At 39.2% G+C, this 15,197-nt stretch overlaps 2 protein-coding genes across 2 annotated transcripts in view; both read left to right on the top strand.

Moving 5' to 3' along the window:
- Positions 1-5,798: 5,798 nt before the first annotated feature.
- On the top strand, positions 5,799-10,327 carry LOC118321474 (alanine aminotransferase 2-like). The gene is made up of 11 exons (XM_035652799.1): positions 5,799-6,064; positions 6,309-6,398; positions 6,630-6,738; positions 6,848-6,981; positions 7,277-7,520; positions 7,616-7,695; positions 7,781-7,917; positions 8,479-8,653; positions 8,747-8,902; positions 9,540-9,652; positions 9,733-10,327. Exons 1-11 carry the CDS (start codon positions 5,963-5,965, stop codon positions 9,866-9,868), a joined length of 1,476 nt encoding a protein of 491 aa, XP_035508692.1. The 5' UTR covers positions 5,799-5,962; the 3' UTR covers positions 9,869-10,327.
- A 21-nt stretch (positions 10,328-10,348) lies between these two features.
- LOC118321475 (alanine aminotransferase 2-like) overlaps positions 10,349-15,197 on the top strand; it is a 6,082-nt gene continuing 1,233 nt past the window's right edge. The window contains exons 1-9 of the mRNA XM_035652800.1: positions 10,349-10,505; positions 11,975-12,064; positions 12,191-12,299; positions 12,395-12,531; positions 12,757-13,000; positions 13,071-13,150; positions 13,240-13,376; positions 13,982-14,153; positions 14,728-14,883. Coding sequence (XP_035508693.1) covers positions 10,407-10,505; positions 11,975-12,064; positions 12,191-12,299; positions 12,395-12,531; positions 12,757-13,000; positions 13,071-13,150; positions 13,240-13,376; positions 13,982-14,153; positions 14,728-14,883 — 1,224 coding nt within the window. The 5' untranslated portion in view covers positions 10,349-10,406. The remainder of the gene's footprint in view (positions 10,506-11,974; positions 12,065-12,190; positions 12,300-12,394; positions 12,532-12,756; positions 13,001-13,070; positions 13,151-13,239; positions 13,377-13,981; positions 14,154-14,727; positions 14,884-15,197) is intronic.

Here is a 15,197-nt window from a genome sequence, read left to right as displayed (position 1 = left end):
AGGCTGAAACACTGTCCAAAAAGAACGTGCCGTGTTGCATTCATAGAAATATAGCGCCATTTTCTTATCATCTACAGATACATCTCATGCAATACAAGATCCCGTGTTCTTCCCTGAATTGTCAGTGAAAGGAAAACGTTCTAAAAACGCCACCAAAGAAAAGGATGAAACACATTGCTGGCCAACAAACGACTGCAGATAGAGCTATATTTTCTGCCCCTTAATCTACCTCTGATGAGTTTTCAGATATATTTACAACATATAGCATATTATGGAATATAACCATAATTATAACCATATAAAAAACACATTATACTGGGGACCCACTAAAAGACCTCCAGTGGGACTCACTACATTGAAGACTATTAACATCACTGAAAAACACCAAACATTTGCTGGTTCAAGCTCAAGAATTTGCCGCTTTTCTTTGTGTTATCTGATCATAAATGAGCAGAATTTTCATTTTCAGGACTATTGATTGGACAAACAAGCCATTTGAAGTTGCAACCTGCAGCTTAAGGAAATAATAACAGGCATTATTCATCATTTTATGGACAAAAAACATAAGCAATCAATTGAGAAAATGAGTGTTATTTGCACTAATCACGATGAGTGAGTCTGGCAGAGTTTTAGATTTCTCACAGAATAAAGATTACCCCCCCCCACACACACACACATTTACACAAAAAAAAATCTGGCCCGGCTGCTTCTTGACACCTTTCAGAAAGTGGAACTTTTTAGCACAGACGGTGATACAACAAACACGACATGCCTTTGGAAATTTAAGTTTGAAGCTCTTACTGTGTTTTAGTCTTCAGCAAGAAAAGAAGAGGAAATAAGGGAGAAGAAAACTCAGGTTACACAGATGGATGGAATTACATAAGATCAGATGTCTGGATGGAAAAAAGGGAGCAGTGGGCACACGTAGCAAAAAATAAATATCATGTATGTGCCTTTTGATGTGGAGAATAATTACTCAAGTGTTTAACAAAAGACTGACTGCTTTCTCTACAATTGGAAGAGTGGCCCTTAGGGAAAGCTAAAAAACTGGAGGAGGAATATCGCCCGCTTGGCTTGGACCACTACTCATGAAATGGGTTTAGAAAAGGGATTAAAAGACTTAAGTCTGTTCCTCCTAATTTTTTTGGGGGGTGATCACGTGGACTCTGCCCTCAGGTGGGTGGAGCTCCTGTCACAGACGTTCCTGTTCTACCTGGGAGATCACAAACTGGAATGTCGAATAAATCCAAACCACACCGAGAAGGTCTTTTAATACTTCTTCAAAAAGGGCTCTAAATAAATCTATACTACCTTAAGAGGCACGAGGAGAGCGAGCAGGGGAGGCGGAAATAGGGAAGACCTCATTTCGCACAGTGCCCCCCTGGATGTCACCCGCACAGGAGCTCAGGTGTGTTCGTCACAGTCGGACACACACACACGACAAACAAGGGCTATCACAGAAAACTAGCAAAGCACCCTGTCACCTGTCTGTTCAGATGTTTCGCCTCGCGTCTGAACCACGAGACCAGGATCAGTTCCCATCGTCTGGCTCTAATCAACAGCTGTGGTTCAACTGGTCCTGGATCTGCCAAAAACGGCTTCATTTCGACCCCACTGCATGGCTTCATATCTAATAACCCCCCCCCCGTAGCTACTTCACCTTCCCATCAGCCCCCCTGTCTGATTTCTTACTGTATATAACTTCTTTTATTTATCGAACAGGTGTAAATCCTGTTTTAATAGATGAAAGAAAATACTAGAAGAATGATAATGGACTTCAGATTGAAGATGCTGTAACTTTATGTAGAAATTAATATCGTGTACCTGGAGCTCCCTTTAAATGTCCCCATAGACACAATCCTCTCTTTCTCCCTGCGCTGCACTCGCACCGGGTAGGGACTTCTATGCAAAGGTCGTCTTTCTCGGCCTATAGACATCGTGTATTAGGCAATTTGACTCAAGTTGTGTTTTTTCTCCGTATCTATGCTAACTGTGTCCAGTATTATTACTCTGCATTACAAATCCTGTACAAGTTTCCATTTAATAAAAGCTCTTTCATGTACTCCTGTGTGCATTCTTTTTGAAGCATTATGTAAGGCAAAAAAAGCCATTTCTTCAAACAGTTAGATGGCAATTTTACTGCTTTTTATGTCTTAAAGGGGGCTTAAACATTGTAATGTTACAGTTACAATGACATCTAGGATACTGGGCAGAATATTAAGTTGTTTGTGCCTTTGATGTTTTCTTGGCTGGGATACTTCTACACATCTACACAGAGTATATGAGGCAATCAAGGCAGTTTAATTATAAAACCAGAATCAATATAATCACCCACATAGGGTTACAGCACCTAATGGTCTAAAGTCTTCATACAGTACTGTGTGTGTGGTAAACATTAAAAAAGGCACATGGTTGAAAATCAGCTGTAGATTTTAAGAAAGGAAGAAAATACTAGAAAATATTTAGTACTAAGTTAACTAATATTAATACTAAGTTATAGAAATCTAAAAAATGAAACAAACTGATCTCCATTAAAATAAAGATTAAATTAAAAATGCACCTGCCCAACCAACACAATAGCACTAAAGCTAATGTTTGACTTTTATTACAGTACATTCAGTAGCTTTAAAGGGGAATGAGCAGTGTTCAGACAGACACTGATATTTAAAGTGTACATGCTGAACCCTAAGCTGAAACTATATTTAATGTCATATATGTCTTACAGATATGAATTCAGATATAAAAAAGGGTTTTAGCTTACAGATATAAAACCTACTTGTTGTGTCTTTAGTAAATTATTTGTATTCCTAGAACACAGAGAGCTAAAAATTAACTTCAGTTTGTGTGTGTCAGAGGAACCTGAGCTCCTTTCCACAAATAAAAGACTGAGAAATTATAAACATCAGCTACTTTATAAGAACTTTATCGGTACCGTAAAACATCAATTCAAAGCAGGGTCTCAATTAGAGGCGGGTCTTACTAGCCTGGTGTGGCAACACATTTTTTGACAAATAAACTAAGCTCTCCATTAGAGGTCTGGATTTTATAGACATTTTTAGGATCTATAAAATCCTTAAAGCCCACCGGGTCACCTGCTTGAGTTGGTTCTAAGCTACTACGATCGCTCACAGAAATATAAATGTTTTGTTAATATGGACATGCTACACATCGCTAGTTACATTCTCAAGTAACATTCATACTGGTTTAAATAAACAAGTTGATAGTATTTCCCATCTTTGCTAAGCAAGAGGAATCAGTCCCATATAGAGGCCTGTTCCAAATAAAGGCAGGTTGAGTTCAGTGATTGAAACTTGGGCTATTAATTCAAGTTTTAGGGTATTTACTTTATTTAAAGGGGTAAAATCAGAGGATGAAAAAGATTAGTGAAGATTTTATCATTTCTCAGAACCCAAAGTGACATTTTTTTGTCCAACCAACAGTCCAACAAACCCAAATATATTCAGTATATAATGATAAAAAGGAAAGAAAAGCAGCAAATGCTCACACTGGAAAAGCTAAAAACAGTGAATGTTTGCAGTTTCTTTAAAAAAAAAAGACAAACCGATTAATATTTGATACATTTTCGGTCTATCTACTAAACTAATGGATGCAGATCTAGTTCAGGTTCATCCTTGGTCACACTACATGACTTTCACAGTTGTCAGATCAATGCACTGTTCACACTAGCAGCTATCTCTCTTGTAATTGGGAGTCTTGAAGTCCTGGTTTTTACACTATGTGACTGATCACCAACAGGGGGTCACACACTACAAGATCTATTTACAAGGAGTCATTTATAACAGGCATATCATGTTCAATTAGGAAAGTAGTTTTAAAGGGCAACCATTTAGAGCATACGGTACAATCAGCTAATCAATACACACATCATTAAACCATTAATCAGTCTCATAACTAACAGCACTCAATGTCAGACAACCTTATTATCCTGTAGCAGTTTCCTCATGTTTCTGCAGTAGTGACAAAATGTTAAATAATATACATATTAGCAATTTGGATTGAACTAAAATCTCCCTGTGCCAAACTCCCATAAAGAAATATTACATTTCAACAATTCCTCACAACACGTAACTTTACAAACTCAAGCTAAAGTGCCTCATTTAAAGACAGTATTCTTGTCATTTCGGCATCAATATAATCCATAAAGATAAACAGTATTCCAGATACAAACTTTACATCAAGTTAAGTAGACCTACTGTATACAAGTCTACAAGTGTCTGAGCTGAATGCACTGTTTTCAGCTAAATATCAATGAGCGGCCATCTACTTCTAAAAGCTATTTATTCACTTTGTGTTCTCATTGACTGACTACGTTGTACATGTATGTGTCAGCCACCCTGAGTCATTGTCACTAAACTGGCCCTTGAAATGTTACTCTGGTTAATGTGCAATACTCTAGGTTGGACAAGTGCAGTATGCAATGTAAGAGCTGTAATAACAAAACAGGATCATAATAAAGTACTGTAGCTCTGCAGAGGTGCACGGGTCTACAAATCTTGTTTTACAGATCTTAAAAAAACATGTTTTTATTTGGTACGGACCCCAACAAATTTCAAATCATCATGATTTTAATTGTTTTTTTTTTAAAGTTAAAATTCAATTTGTTATACAAAACATATCATTCTCACATAATCATGAATCACAATATCTGTTAAAATAATCACAATATGATGTGTTTACCAAATTGTGCAGCCCTACTCTTTACTATTCATTCATTACACTTCCATCTGTCATATACTTCACCATACACTTCATTTACACTTTTGTTTAGATTTAGATTTACTTTGTATATAGACTGTTACTATCTTATTATATCTCTTAGGCTCTTATTCAATTACTATTTTATTTTTTACTTTTGTACATTCATTTCTATTCCATATATTTTTTATCTTAGATATTGTATACAAGTACTATTTCTTTAACGTTGTGTGAGTAGGAAACTGTAACGAACAATAAAGTATTTCTCTCTAAATATTGTTATATATTGTATTATAATGTACATACTTAGTCTTATAAGTATATAGGTATATATATTAATTTATTTTTTCTTATTTTCTGTTTATACTTTTTGATATTGTAATGTAATACATAATTTTAACAGAATAAATTCTATATTATATATAAAAAAAGTATTTTCAATAAAAGTTCAAAACTGGGGGGGAAAACAATCTTGTGTTTTTTTAAACAACTTTATTGATAACAGACAAATTTAAATATATAACATATTTAAAGAACAAAAAGAGGAAACAAAGTGGGAATTCAGTTATGAAATAAAGAAAAACAAACTGGACAAATCACTTTCATTTTATTGTTAATTGTCACCATAAATAGAAGACTATGGAACATTTGCATTATATTACATTTTTCATTTGGGGAATGCAGTAATGATATTCCTTCTCCAATCTGATTACTGGGTTCTTTTGAGTCTTTCTTTTAATGCATTGGGTGTGGTATGTGGGCATAACTCCTAGCCCTGGATCCATTACCTAATAGATCTGAAATCCTCTTCAACCAATTATCTATTTTTGTTTAATTCCAGCAGTTTTCATTTGAAAATGTACAAAGTATTTCAAATCTTCCATGTTTAAAAGGCGTTTAGTATCGTATGACATCTGAAATATCATCAGATGTCACAGTGGAGAAGCATTTTACACCTTCATTGAGTTTTTGGAGGAACATGAAGTTCTGTGTGTACGAAGTTCACCGTAGAGGTCAGGTTTTTGTACTGAAGTGCAGCAGAAAATGGAACACGAAGGATTACTCATAAAACTGGGTGATACTAGCATTTTCAGACAGGCCGGCGAGTTAGCCATTACTGCACTGTACCTCTCTCTTGTGCGTGTGAGAGTTTTGTGTGTGAAGAAGTGTCTGTCTGACCAAGCTCCATCAGATTGTAGTTGGTAGTTTTAAGGGAATAGTTTCCAAATAATTCAGCAAAAAGACAATGACTTCCTTGCAACACGTGAATCCCAGAGTGAGGGGGATCAGAGTCTCACCACACAGTAGACTGAGTCTGGCTGCAGATATCACACAAAAGATCGCACTGGTAAGTAAAGATTGCAAAGATTTATTTCCTCTCATTCAGATTTACTAGCTCTTTAATTAAGTGCAAGTAAAAGGATGCAATTTAATTTCCTTCAATTAAATAAAGACAAGAGAGAAATCACTTTATTAGGCCACAAAGAGGAACAAATGAAAGTAGAAACTCCAGTCAGTATTGTTGTTTTAACAGACTGCGATCTGAGTTAGAAGTCTTATGTCCACACTTGTGATCCTTTCCTCTCCTGCAGGGAGCGCAGAAACCCTCTAAAGAGGTGATCGATGTCAGCTCAGGTGATCCTCACAAAGCAGGAATGAAGCCTGTCTCATTAGTTCGCCAGGTTGGTTTTGTTATTTGCGTTTTTCATGTGTTTCAGTGCACTTCAGTTGGAAAAACTCTTGATAATTTGCAGGCTAGTCGATCCAGCTGTCACTGTTTCAAGAATATTTTCTTCAGTTGTAATTTTAGGATATATCGGTGATCATCTGACCTGTCTGTGTTATGGTTTAATTTATTCATTACCTGGTTAAACACAGTTGTTCTTCTTATTGTCCTAAATCTGGCCTGTCAGGCGTTGGCAGTGTGTCTGTACCCTCAGCTGCTGAAAGACAACAATCTTCCTCTGGATGTCAGGCAGAGGGCTCAGAGGCTCCTGGAGGTCTGTGATGGAGGAAGTGTGGGTGAGGACTGGAAAAAAAGGTCTTTTTTGTACAATGTGTCTTACTCGTAAACCCTGACAGACATTTAAAGGCATTTAAAATCACAAAATGTACCATGATCAATCTACAGGTTCCTATACAGACTCCTCTGGCATGCCTCACATCAAACAAAGCATCGCTGAGTTCATCATGAGACGAGACGGTGGAGTGCCTTCACGCGCCAAAGACGTCTTCATTTCTGCTGGTTCCCAAAGGGCCCTGACGGTATAAAGACAGTGTCATTATTACTGTATCGTCTTCTATAGTAGAAAACATACTGTTGTACTGTGTTCAATCTCATACTGTTGCAACCCTAGTAGTAATGCACTTTAATGTGTACAAAATGTTATTGTTTTATTTTTTTTCCTTGCAATTTCAACATATCATGTCATCATAAATAATTATTTTCATACACCTTAAAAAAAAGTAAGTAAGTTAAAAGCCCAGAATATGACATCATGGAACAATTAAGCAGTTGTTGAATCAATATACAGTAAGTTTTGTATATTGATCTGCTAAGGTGGTTGTGAAGCTGCTGGCCAGTGGCGAGGGGGAGACTCCGACAGGCGTGCTGACCCCAACGCCCTGCCCACACACCCTGCCCATGCTGCTGGACGAGGCCGGGGTGACGGCGGTGCTGTACCAGCTGATGGAGGACAGAGGCTGGGCTTTAGACCTCGACGAGCTGCACCGAGCTATGAAGACCGCCAGGGGGCGCTGCAAGCCCAGAGCCATTTACATCAGCAACCCAGGAAACCCCACAGGTAAACCACATACAGTAGCTACATTAAAGCCACCTGTTTAAACTTCCTTACGTGTATCATCATCACTCTTTGTCTGCTGCTGTTTGTCCTCCCAGGTCATGTGCAGGACAGGAAGTCGATACAGGAAGTGATTCAGTTTGCAGCAGCTGAGAGGCTCTTACTGTTGGTTGATGAGGTGATCACAAACCGCACCTTCAGACTGGGATTTCATTCAGTAACTGTCTTTTATTACCTATACATTCCTTTCCTCTGCACTCCAGGTGTACCAGGACAGCGTGTATGGACGGGGCAGAGAGTTTATGTCCTATAAGAAAGTCCTGTTTGAGATGGACAAAGAGTACTCAGAGACAGTGGAGTTGATCTCCTTCCACTCTCTATCCAGCGCCTGCACGGGAGAGTGAGTTCTGTCTCTTAAACTCATCAGCAGATGTTAATCTCTTTCATTTTGTTGTTGTGTGTTTGCTGACAGGATCATACAACAGGTAGCTTCAACCATTCATACACAGTGCATGCTACAGGGATCACAGTGATTCCTGTAAAACCCAATGCTGGTATTATTCTGTATTTTGCTTGCTTAAAATAGTACCATATAGTCCATCTCTCAATATAACTTCTCAATCCTGGCTGTGACTCTCAGCGTCAAGCCCAACTGGTTCCAAATGAAGACGTAAAGCTTTAAAAAGCAGTCACAAATGTGTAGTTTAAATTCTCAGTAATTTCTATACAATAGCAATTAAACTCAGACTTACATGGCAAGCAGTATACACACAGTACCCATGACCAGTGTTGTACTAATATATAATACATATTATATGTATAACTCACCACTCTGTAGCACCATGGGTGACCCTTGAATGCCAAATCTCTTCCATAAGAGTCAGCGACAACCATGAAAACAATGGAGCTGACTGTGTACTGAATAAACAGGTAACCAAATTCTGTACCTTCTGTGTCCCAGGTGTGGTCTGAGGGCAGGATACATGGAGGTGGTCAACATGGACCCAGAGGTGATGCATTTTGTCGACACTATGCTGTGCAGCGATATCAGTGCTCCAGTCACAGGACAACTTGCTCTGGATATCATGGTCAACCCACCGAAACCTGGAGACCCCTCCTACGGCACGTACACACAGGTGACACATCTGCAGAACATTACTTCATTACATTATTAAAGAGTCCTGCTTCAAGATGCCCTACTGTCTCCTCTGTTGTTCTCTTTTACGAAGGAGATTCTCCTCACGCGGGCCACTTTGTCCCAGAATGCTCAGCGGGCTCAGGAGTTCCTGAGCAATCTACCAGGGATGAGCTGTCAGCCGGTGATGGCGGGAATCTACCTGTATCCCCGCCTGCATTTACCGTCTGAGATTATAGAGCAGGCCAAGGTGGGAAGATATATCAAAAACTTTCATGTGCGTGTAAGAAAGTGTGGCAGCAGCTGGTATTTAGACTGCAGAGTTTTTGCATGTTTTAAAGAAATTTAGCCAAAACTATATATAATTTCTATTGGTACAGTTTTTTAAAGTTATGTAGTCATGTCGTGTCAGTAAGGTGGTGTCTTTTGGTTGCAGTTCTTCTTTTGCATATTTTGCATATACAGTGTAACAAGCCATTAGACAACTTTCAATACCAAAAACAGACATTTTTATTTGCATTTAATTGTCCAAATCAGTGGCCAAAAGTGACCAAAAATGTTCGTCACAGTGAGTTCGATCATGATTTTTCACATATTCTAGCGCAGTTCTAAAAACTGCTTTTATAACAGGTTCCTTTACCAGTTATTTATTAAAAAGTACAACCATAAAATGCATCCTACTTATACATTATTGTAGCTGAACTTCTGCCAAAATACAAAAACTTCATGTGGAAATGTGGCTTACATTTCCAGTACAACAATATCCAGTGTCTGAAAATACCCTCAGACTCCAGGAGGTTATGTTATGTTTTGTTTTTTTCTTAACGTAATTCATCTTAGCATTCATTCTGTTACATGAGTAATGAGACTGATGTCTCTGTCTCTAGATATTGGAGGTGGAGGCAGATGTTCTGTACTGTCAGAGGTTATTGGAGGAAGAAGGAGTGTTTGTAGGAGCAGGATGTCAGTATGGTGAAACAACTGGCAAACACCATCTGAGGTGAGAGAGCTGAAGTTTGATAAATTAGCCAAGTTTGTTTTATTTTCTTTGAAAAATCGACTGTGATTTCTCTCTTTTAGGTTATGTATCCTTGTTCCTCCCGACGCCCTGGAGGAGGTCCTGGCTCGCCTCAGTTCCTTTCACCTACGTCTTATGGATACACTTCCTCACCCTGACAGAGCTGTGAGGGACAGAGACATATCAGACGTATTGTGACCCAATACGTAGCCCTCTGTGATTAAAGTGGCAAGCATTTCTAAAGGCTCATGGTTTTTTGCTCAAAGGAACACAACAAAGATAAGAATCCACACCCTCAAATTTGTGCAAAAATCCTTTGCTTTTCTTTCTTCTTCTCTTTACACATATAATAAAAATATTCTTGTTTTACAGACAGATTCGTATATAGCCTACATCAACCAAAACAGAGGAATAACAAAAAAAGAAAGAAAGAATGTCCTCATTAATGTATACCATGCTGCTAGTGTGGTTTAAAACACTGATTCATTAGCATCTTCACAGTTTCAGCCAATAGATCCTTTTTTCTGCCAATAGATCCTCCTAAGTGATACACACTGGACCTTTAAATGTATAATCTATTGTCCTTGTTGCACATTTATTACCCTGTAAAACACTGAATTGCCCTAGTGTGATGAAATGTGCTGTACAAATAAAGTTGCCTTGCTATGGGGCATTGGCAGGCCTTTTTTAAGGTGTCTGTGTTGAGCTTCTCGTTGAGACCTGTCTGACAGTGGAGATGAGTTCTGTGAAGGAGGTGAACCCCAGGGTCCGGGGGATCAGAGCCACAGTAAGCCTACAGAGTCTGGCTGCACGCCTCACAGAGGAGATCACGCAGGTGAGTCGCAGCAGGTGTTAATACACCTGTAATCTGAGCAATATATGCTGCTGCAGCCGATTCAGACGACTGCATTAAAACATTTTATCATTCAGAACAAAGGTTCTCAAGCGGAGGCTTGGAGGATTTCAGAGCTGTGGTGGGAGACATATATTCAGATCCTTTACTTTAGTAAAAGTATCAATACTACAATTTAAAACACCACAATATAAGCACTATACAGCCTTCCATATTTAACAGCAAAATCTAGTTTTAATGGTAAAAATACTCCTGAAGAATGGAGTCTGTCAGTGTTATAATGCCGGTTGGAAGGGTTACTTTAAAGATAAATATAAGAAGTTATAAATATAAAATATCTATAGAATACCCACTATAAAGAATATAATAGAATACAATAAAATATAATAAAATAAAAAAAACAGGATAAAGTAGACAAGTGTGCAAAGAAGGAGTATGAAACTATGCAGAAGTTGTTAATGGAGCAGAGGAGTTGGTGGAGACAGAAAATATAAAGCTGAGAGTTGTCTTTCAGACAGAAGTAAGGCGTTGTAGAGAGTTACTGCTTTGGGTTGGAAAGATTTCCTCTGTGTGTCCTTGTAATAATGAAGCTGTTAGAGAAAGTACTCCTCTGTTTGTTAGTAGGCTGTGTAACTACTTTATACGGCCGTACAGTTTAATCTGTAACAGTGCATTTTATAGACTGATCACAGGTTTTGTAATTAAAGTAACTTGTAATCAGTGTTGGGCTAGTTACTCAAAAAACGTATTACTCATTACTCTTTGCCTTTTTAAAAAGTAATAGTATTACTTCTGCCAACACTAAAAGTTATTTTACTTTTCATTATGTCCCTTCTCCCCAATATTCAGACCTTACATGTTTGCCTCTGTGTGTCAGTTTAATCAGTAACTATCAGGTTTTTTTTCTGCAGCCTCTGAATCCATACAAAAGTTAAAGGCTAGATGAAAAGCACACCTGGCTCAAACTCAGGGGTGATTCCCGACTTTTTTGACTCAGGTGGCACAACAGGGGCATTGGCTTATGCAGCGGTGACATGAAGTATTTGTCTTTCCAGTCATTCCCAGTTTATGCAATTCCAATATTGTTTAGGGGCCCCAGTATGCAGAAATATTCAAATATACAAGGCGAGAAAAACACATAAAATGAGAAAAGTTCCAGATGTCCGATGACTAAAATGCTTCAGTGGGTTAAAATAACATCCAAGAAGAAAAGAAAGAGAAGTCAATTTATTACAGCTTCTGACAGAAAACCAGGCTGTGGCTCAGGAAGTCGAGCGGGTCTTCCACTATTCAGAAGGTTGGCAGCTCGAAATGTTACATATTATAGCTTTATGGTGAAATAAAAGAGGGAAATTGGATGTTAGGCAGGTTAAGAGATTAAACTCGACTGTCTGGGTTGAAAAATACAACCAACCCGAGCTTGTGTCAAACCCACATTGTGTTCTTCTCAGGGAGCCAAGAAACCCTTCAAGAAGGTGACTGATGTCAGTTCAGGTGATTCCCACAGGGCGGGAATGTCTCCCATCTCATTTGTTCGCCAGGTTGGTGTTTTTATATTTTATCTGTGTGTCTATCTGCTGTCCTTGTTTTCATGCCCTCTTGTGATCAGTCTGACAGCTACAAACTGGGCCTTTCTGTGCCTGTCATCCCTCTGTTTGTTTCCTCAGGTTTTGGCAGTGTGTTTGTACCCTCAGCTCCTCAAAGAAAAAAGCCTTCCTCTGGATGTCAGGCAGAGGGCACAGAAGCTTCTGGGGGCCTGTGGTGGAGGCAGCGTGGGTGAGAATGAATAATATTAATTCATTTGTATAGACAAACTAATAGTAGTTCACAGAAGTTCTTTGACTGCTCTAATGGCTTTCCTCTAATGGCAGGTTCGTACTCTAAAACCTCCTGCGGTATACCACATGTCCACGAAAGTGTTGCTGAGTTCATCACGAGGCGAGATGGTGGAGTGAGCTCACACCCGGAAAACATCATCTTCTCTAGTGGTTCTCAGAAGACTTTGTCCGTAAGATGAGTTTATTTTGGAGCATTATTTGTAGATTTATAGCTCTAAGGTAATTATTTAAGGCTATAATACATGGTCTTATTAATAAATAAGCAGTTAATATAACATCCTTAATAATCAACTAATTAAAAATCAGCCAGGATAAAGAAGTTGAACACTCTTGCAAAACACTTTAATGTGTAATAAAAGCATGTTGTTAATGGTATTGTTATTAATTGTGTTAAGCTGGTTTTGCACCTGATGGCGAGTGGCGAGGGGAAGACTCAGACAGGCGTATTGACCCCGGTGCCCTGCCCGCACACCCTGCCCATGCTGCTGGATGAGACCGGGGTGGCGCTGGTGCCGTACCAACTGATGGAGGGCCGAGGCTGGGGTTTAGACCTGGACGAACTGCACCGAGCTTTAAAGACTGCCCGGGGGCGCTGCGAACCCAGAGCCATTTACATCAGCAACCCAGGAAACCCCACAGGTAAAGTACAGCTACATGGATTTATCTCCCTACTATAATCTTTGGTACTCACTATTATTTGTCCTGCAAGGTCATGTGCAAGACAGGACAACCATGGAGGAAGTAATTCGTTTTGCTGCAACCGAAGGCCTCGTCCTGTTGGCTGAAGAGGTGATTACAGAAGGAAACTGGCATCTAAGAGACGTATGTTTTCATCAGTTTTTAGTCACACTTTTTTCATGTCTCCTTCCATCTTCTAGGTGTACCAGGACAGCGTGTTCGGACAGGGCAGAGAGTTTATATCCTATAAGAAAGTCCTGTTTGAGATGGGAAATAAGTACTCAGAGACAGTGGAGCTGATCTCTTTCAACTCGATATCCAGCGCCTGCATGGGAGAGTAAGTATCACATACCTTTCGTTAGCCAAATGTGTGACCCCCAACACTCGTTGCTCTTTGATTTGACCACGTAGCCTACTCCTTCCCCTTCGAAAGACGATATTTTTTTGTACATTAACATACAGTAAAAAAATACTGTTGTGAGATGACTGACAATAAAAACAGACATTCAAGGTTTCCATGCATCCTGCAAACGGGGGAATACAAACAGGGTGTGTCACTTGGCGTGGACCTTTTCAGACGTTTTACATGCACAAACAATCTATATAATACACTAAAGCACAAGGAAAAAAAACCCAAACCCTCTAACATAGCCTTTAAACGTTATGGACAGATTGTAATCTGGGTTGTTTAATAAGAAATGAGAATGAGACCTATTTAACCAAAACACAACCTTTCCTTATTTTTAATTAACTGAGCCCGGTGTCAAAGTCCTGGCTTCGTATGCCCAACATCCACCTCACCTATCTCCCTTCATTGCCAAATAAACAAAGAGCTATAAAAAGAATAAAGTGAGGTGAAATATTCCCTTCAGGTTCAGTCTGAACGCACCTTCAGCCTAATAAAAGACAAACTGTACCTCATTGTACTGCCCCTGTGTGTAGGTGTGGTCTGAGAGGAGGTTATATGGAGGTAATTAACATGGACCCAGCAGTCAATAATTATTTGAGAAGTATGCAGGGATCCTCCAGCCCTCCAGTTTTACCTCAGCTCGCTCTGGAGGTCATGGTCAATCCACCCTCACCTGGAGATCCGTCCTATGAAACATACACACAGGTAAATCACCACTTTAATAACTATGTATATTTTTACTATATAAGTGCCCTAATCTCGTTTGTCTGTTATTAATTAGTAGACAGATTTGTTTTTCTTTTTGATTCCGGAAAGTTTTTCATTACTTTACGATACAAGGACAGAGCACCTTAATGGACCTCAATATAAAGAAGTGTAAACATGCCTGAGTTAGCAAGAATGCTAATTTATCAGAAGTCCTTAATTAAACTAATTAAGACAACAGCCGGAGGGGTATATGTCGGCCCATTAAACAAAAATATTTTGCATTTTCATGATCACATCCTGAAATTTACTCATGATGGACATCAGGTTGTGAAACAGTTTATGTGAAGCATTTTACAAGCTCAAAATTTTTTTAAAACTTGAAAACGGGTCCGGTGAGAGCAGTGAGATTACACCAAAACATTAAAGCTGTGGGGCTCCGTTCCCACTACACACAGTCATTTTTAAGTATAAAAATATTCGTATAATAATATATACATAATATATTAGTGCCGCTTTAAGTTACTGCTTTGACAGTTGGTGACCGGCGTTTGTCCTGTTTTCTCAATCGAAGGAGATTCGGCGCACTCTGACAACTCTTTCCCAGAATGCTCAGCGTGCTTGTGAGTTCCTGAATGATCTACCAGGGATGAACTGCCAGCCAGCGATGGCGGGAGTATTTCTTTATCCCAGTCTGCATTTACCACCTCAGATGATAGAGGAGGCCAAGGTACAGAAACCAGCTCCACTCACTGGACCTTCAGTCCTCAGGTTTTACTACAGTTTATGGACTTTTTGTTTCCCCCTCTGGCAGTGGGGGTAATTACACAAACACAAAACACAAGTGCAGTCCATCACAGTGTATTATACAGTCAGTGCTCAATACAAAACACACAGTTCAGCTTTATTAAAACCGCTAAAAACACTTAATAAAGCAGTTCCACCTTAAAAATCACTGCTTCTCCCACGCTGTTGGACAGACAAAGGACGTCCCGGAGGGGCTGCGAGCCGAGCTGCTGCTAACGTTAGCTCAGCTTGTTTCTC

The sequence above is a fragment of the Morone saxatilis genome, unplaced genomic scaffold (assembly GCF_004916995.1).
Source record: "Morone saxatilis isolate NCDOM2014 unplaced genomic scaffold, NCSU_SB_2.0 Contig12, whole genome shotgun sequence".
NCBI lineage: Eukaryota > Metazoa > Chordata > Actinopteri > Moronidae > Morone > Morone saxatilis.
Note: the sequence above shows the minus strand (reverse complement) of the source record. Positions and strands in the feature narration are given on the sequence as shown.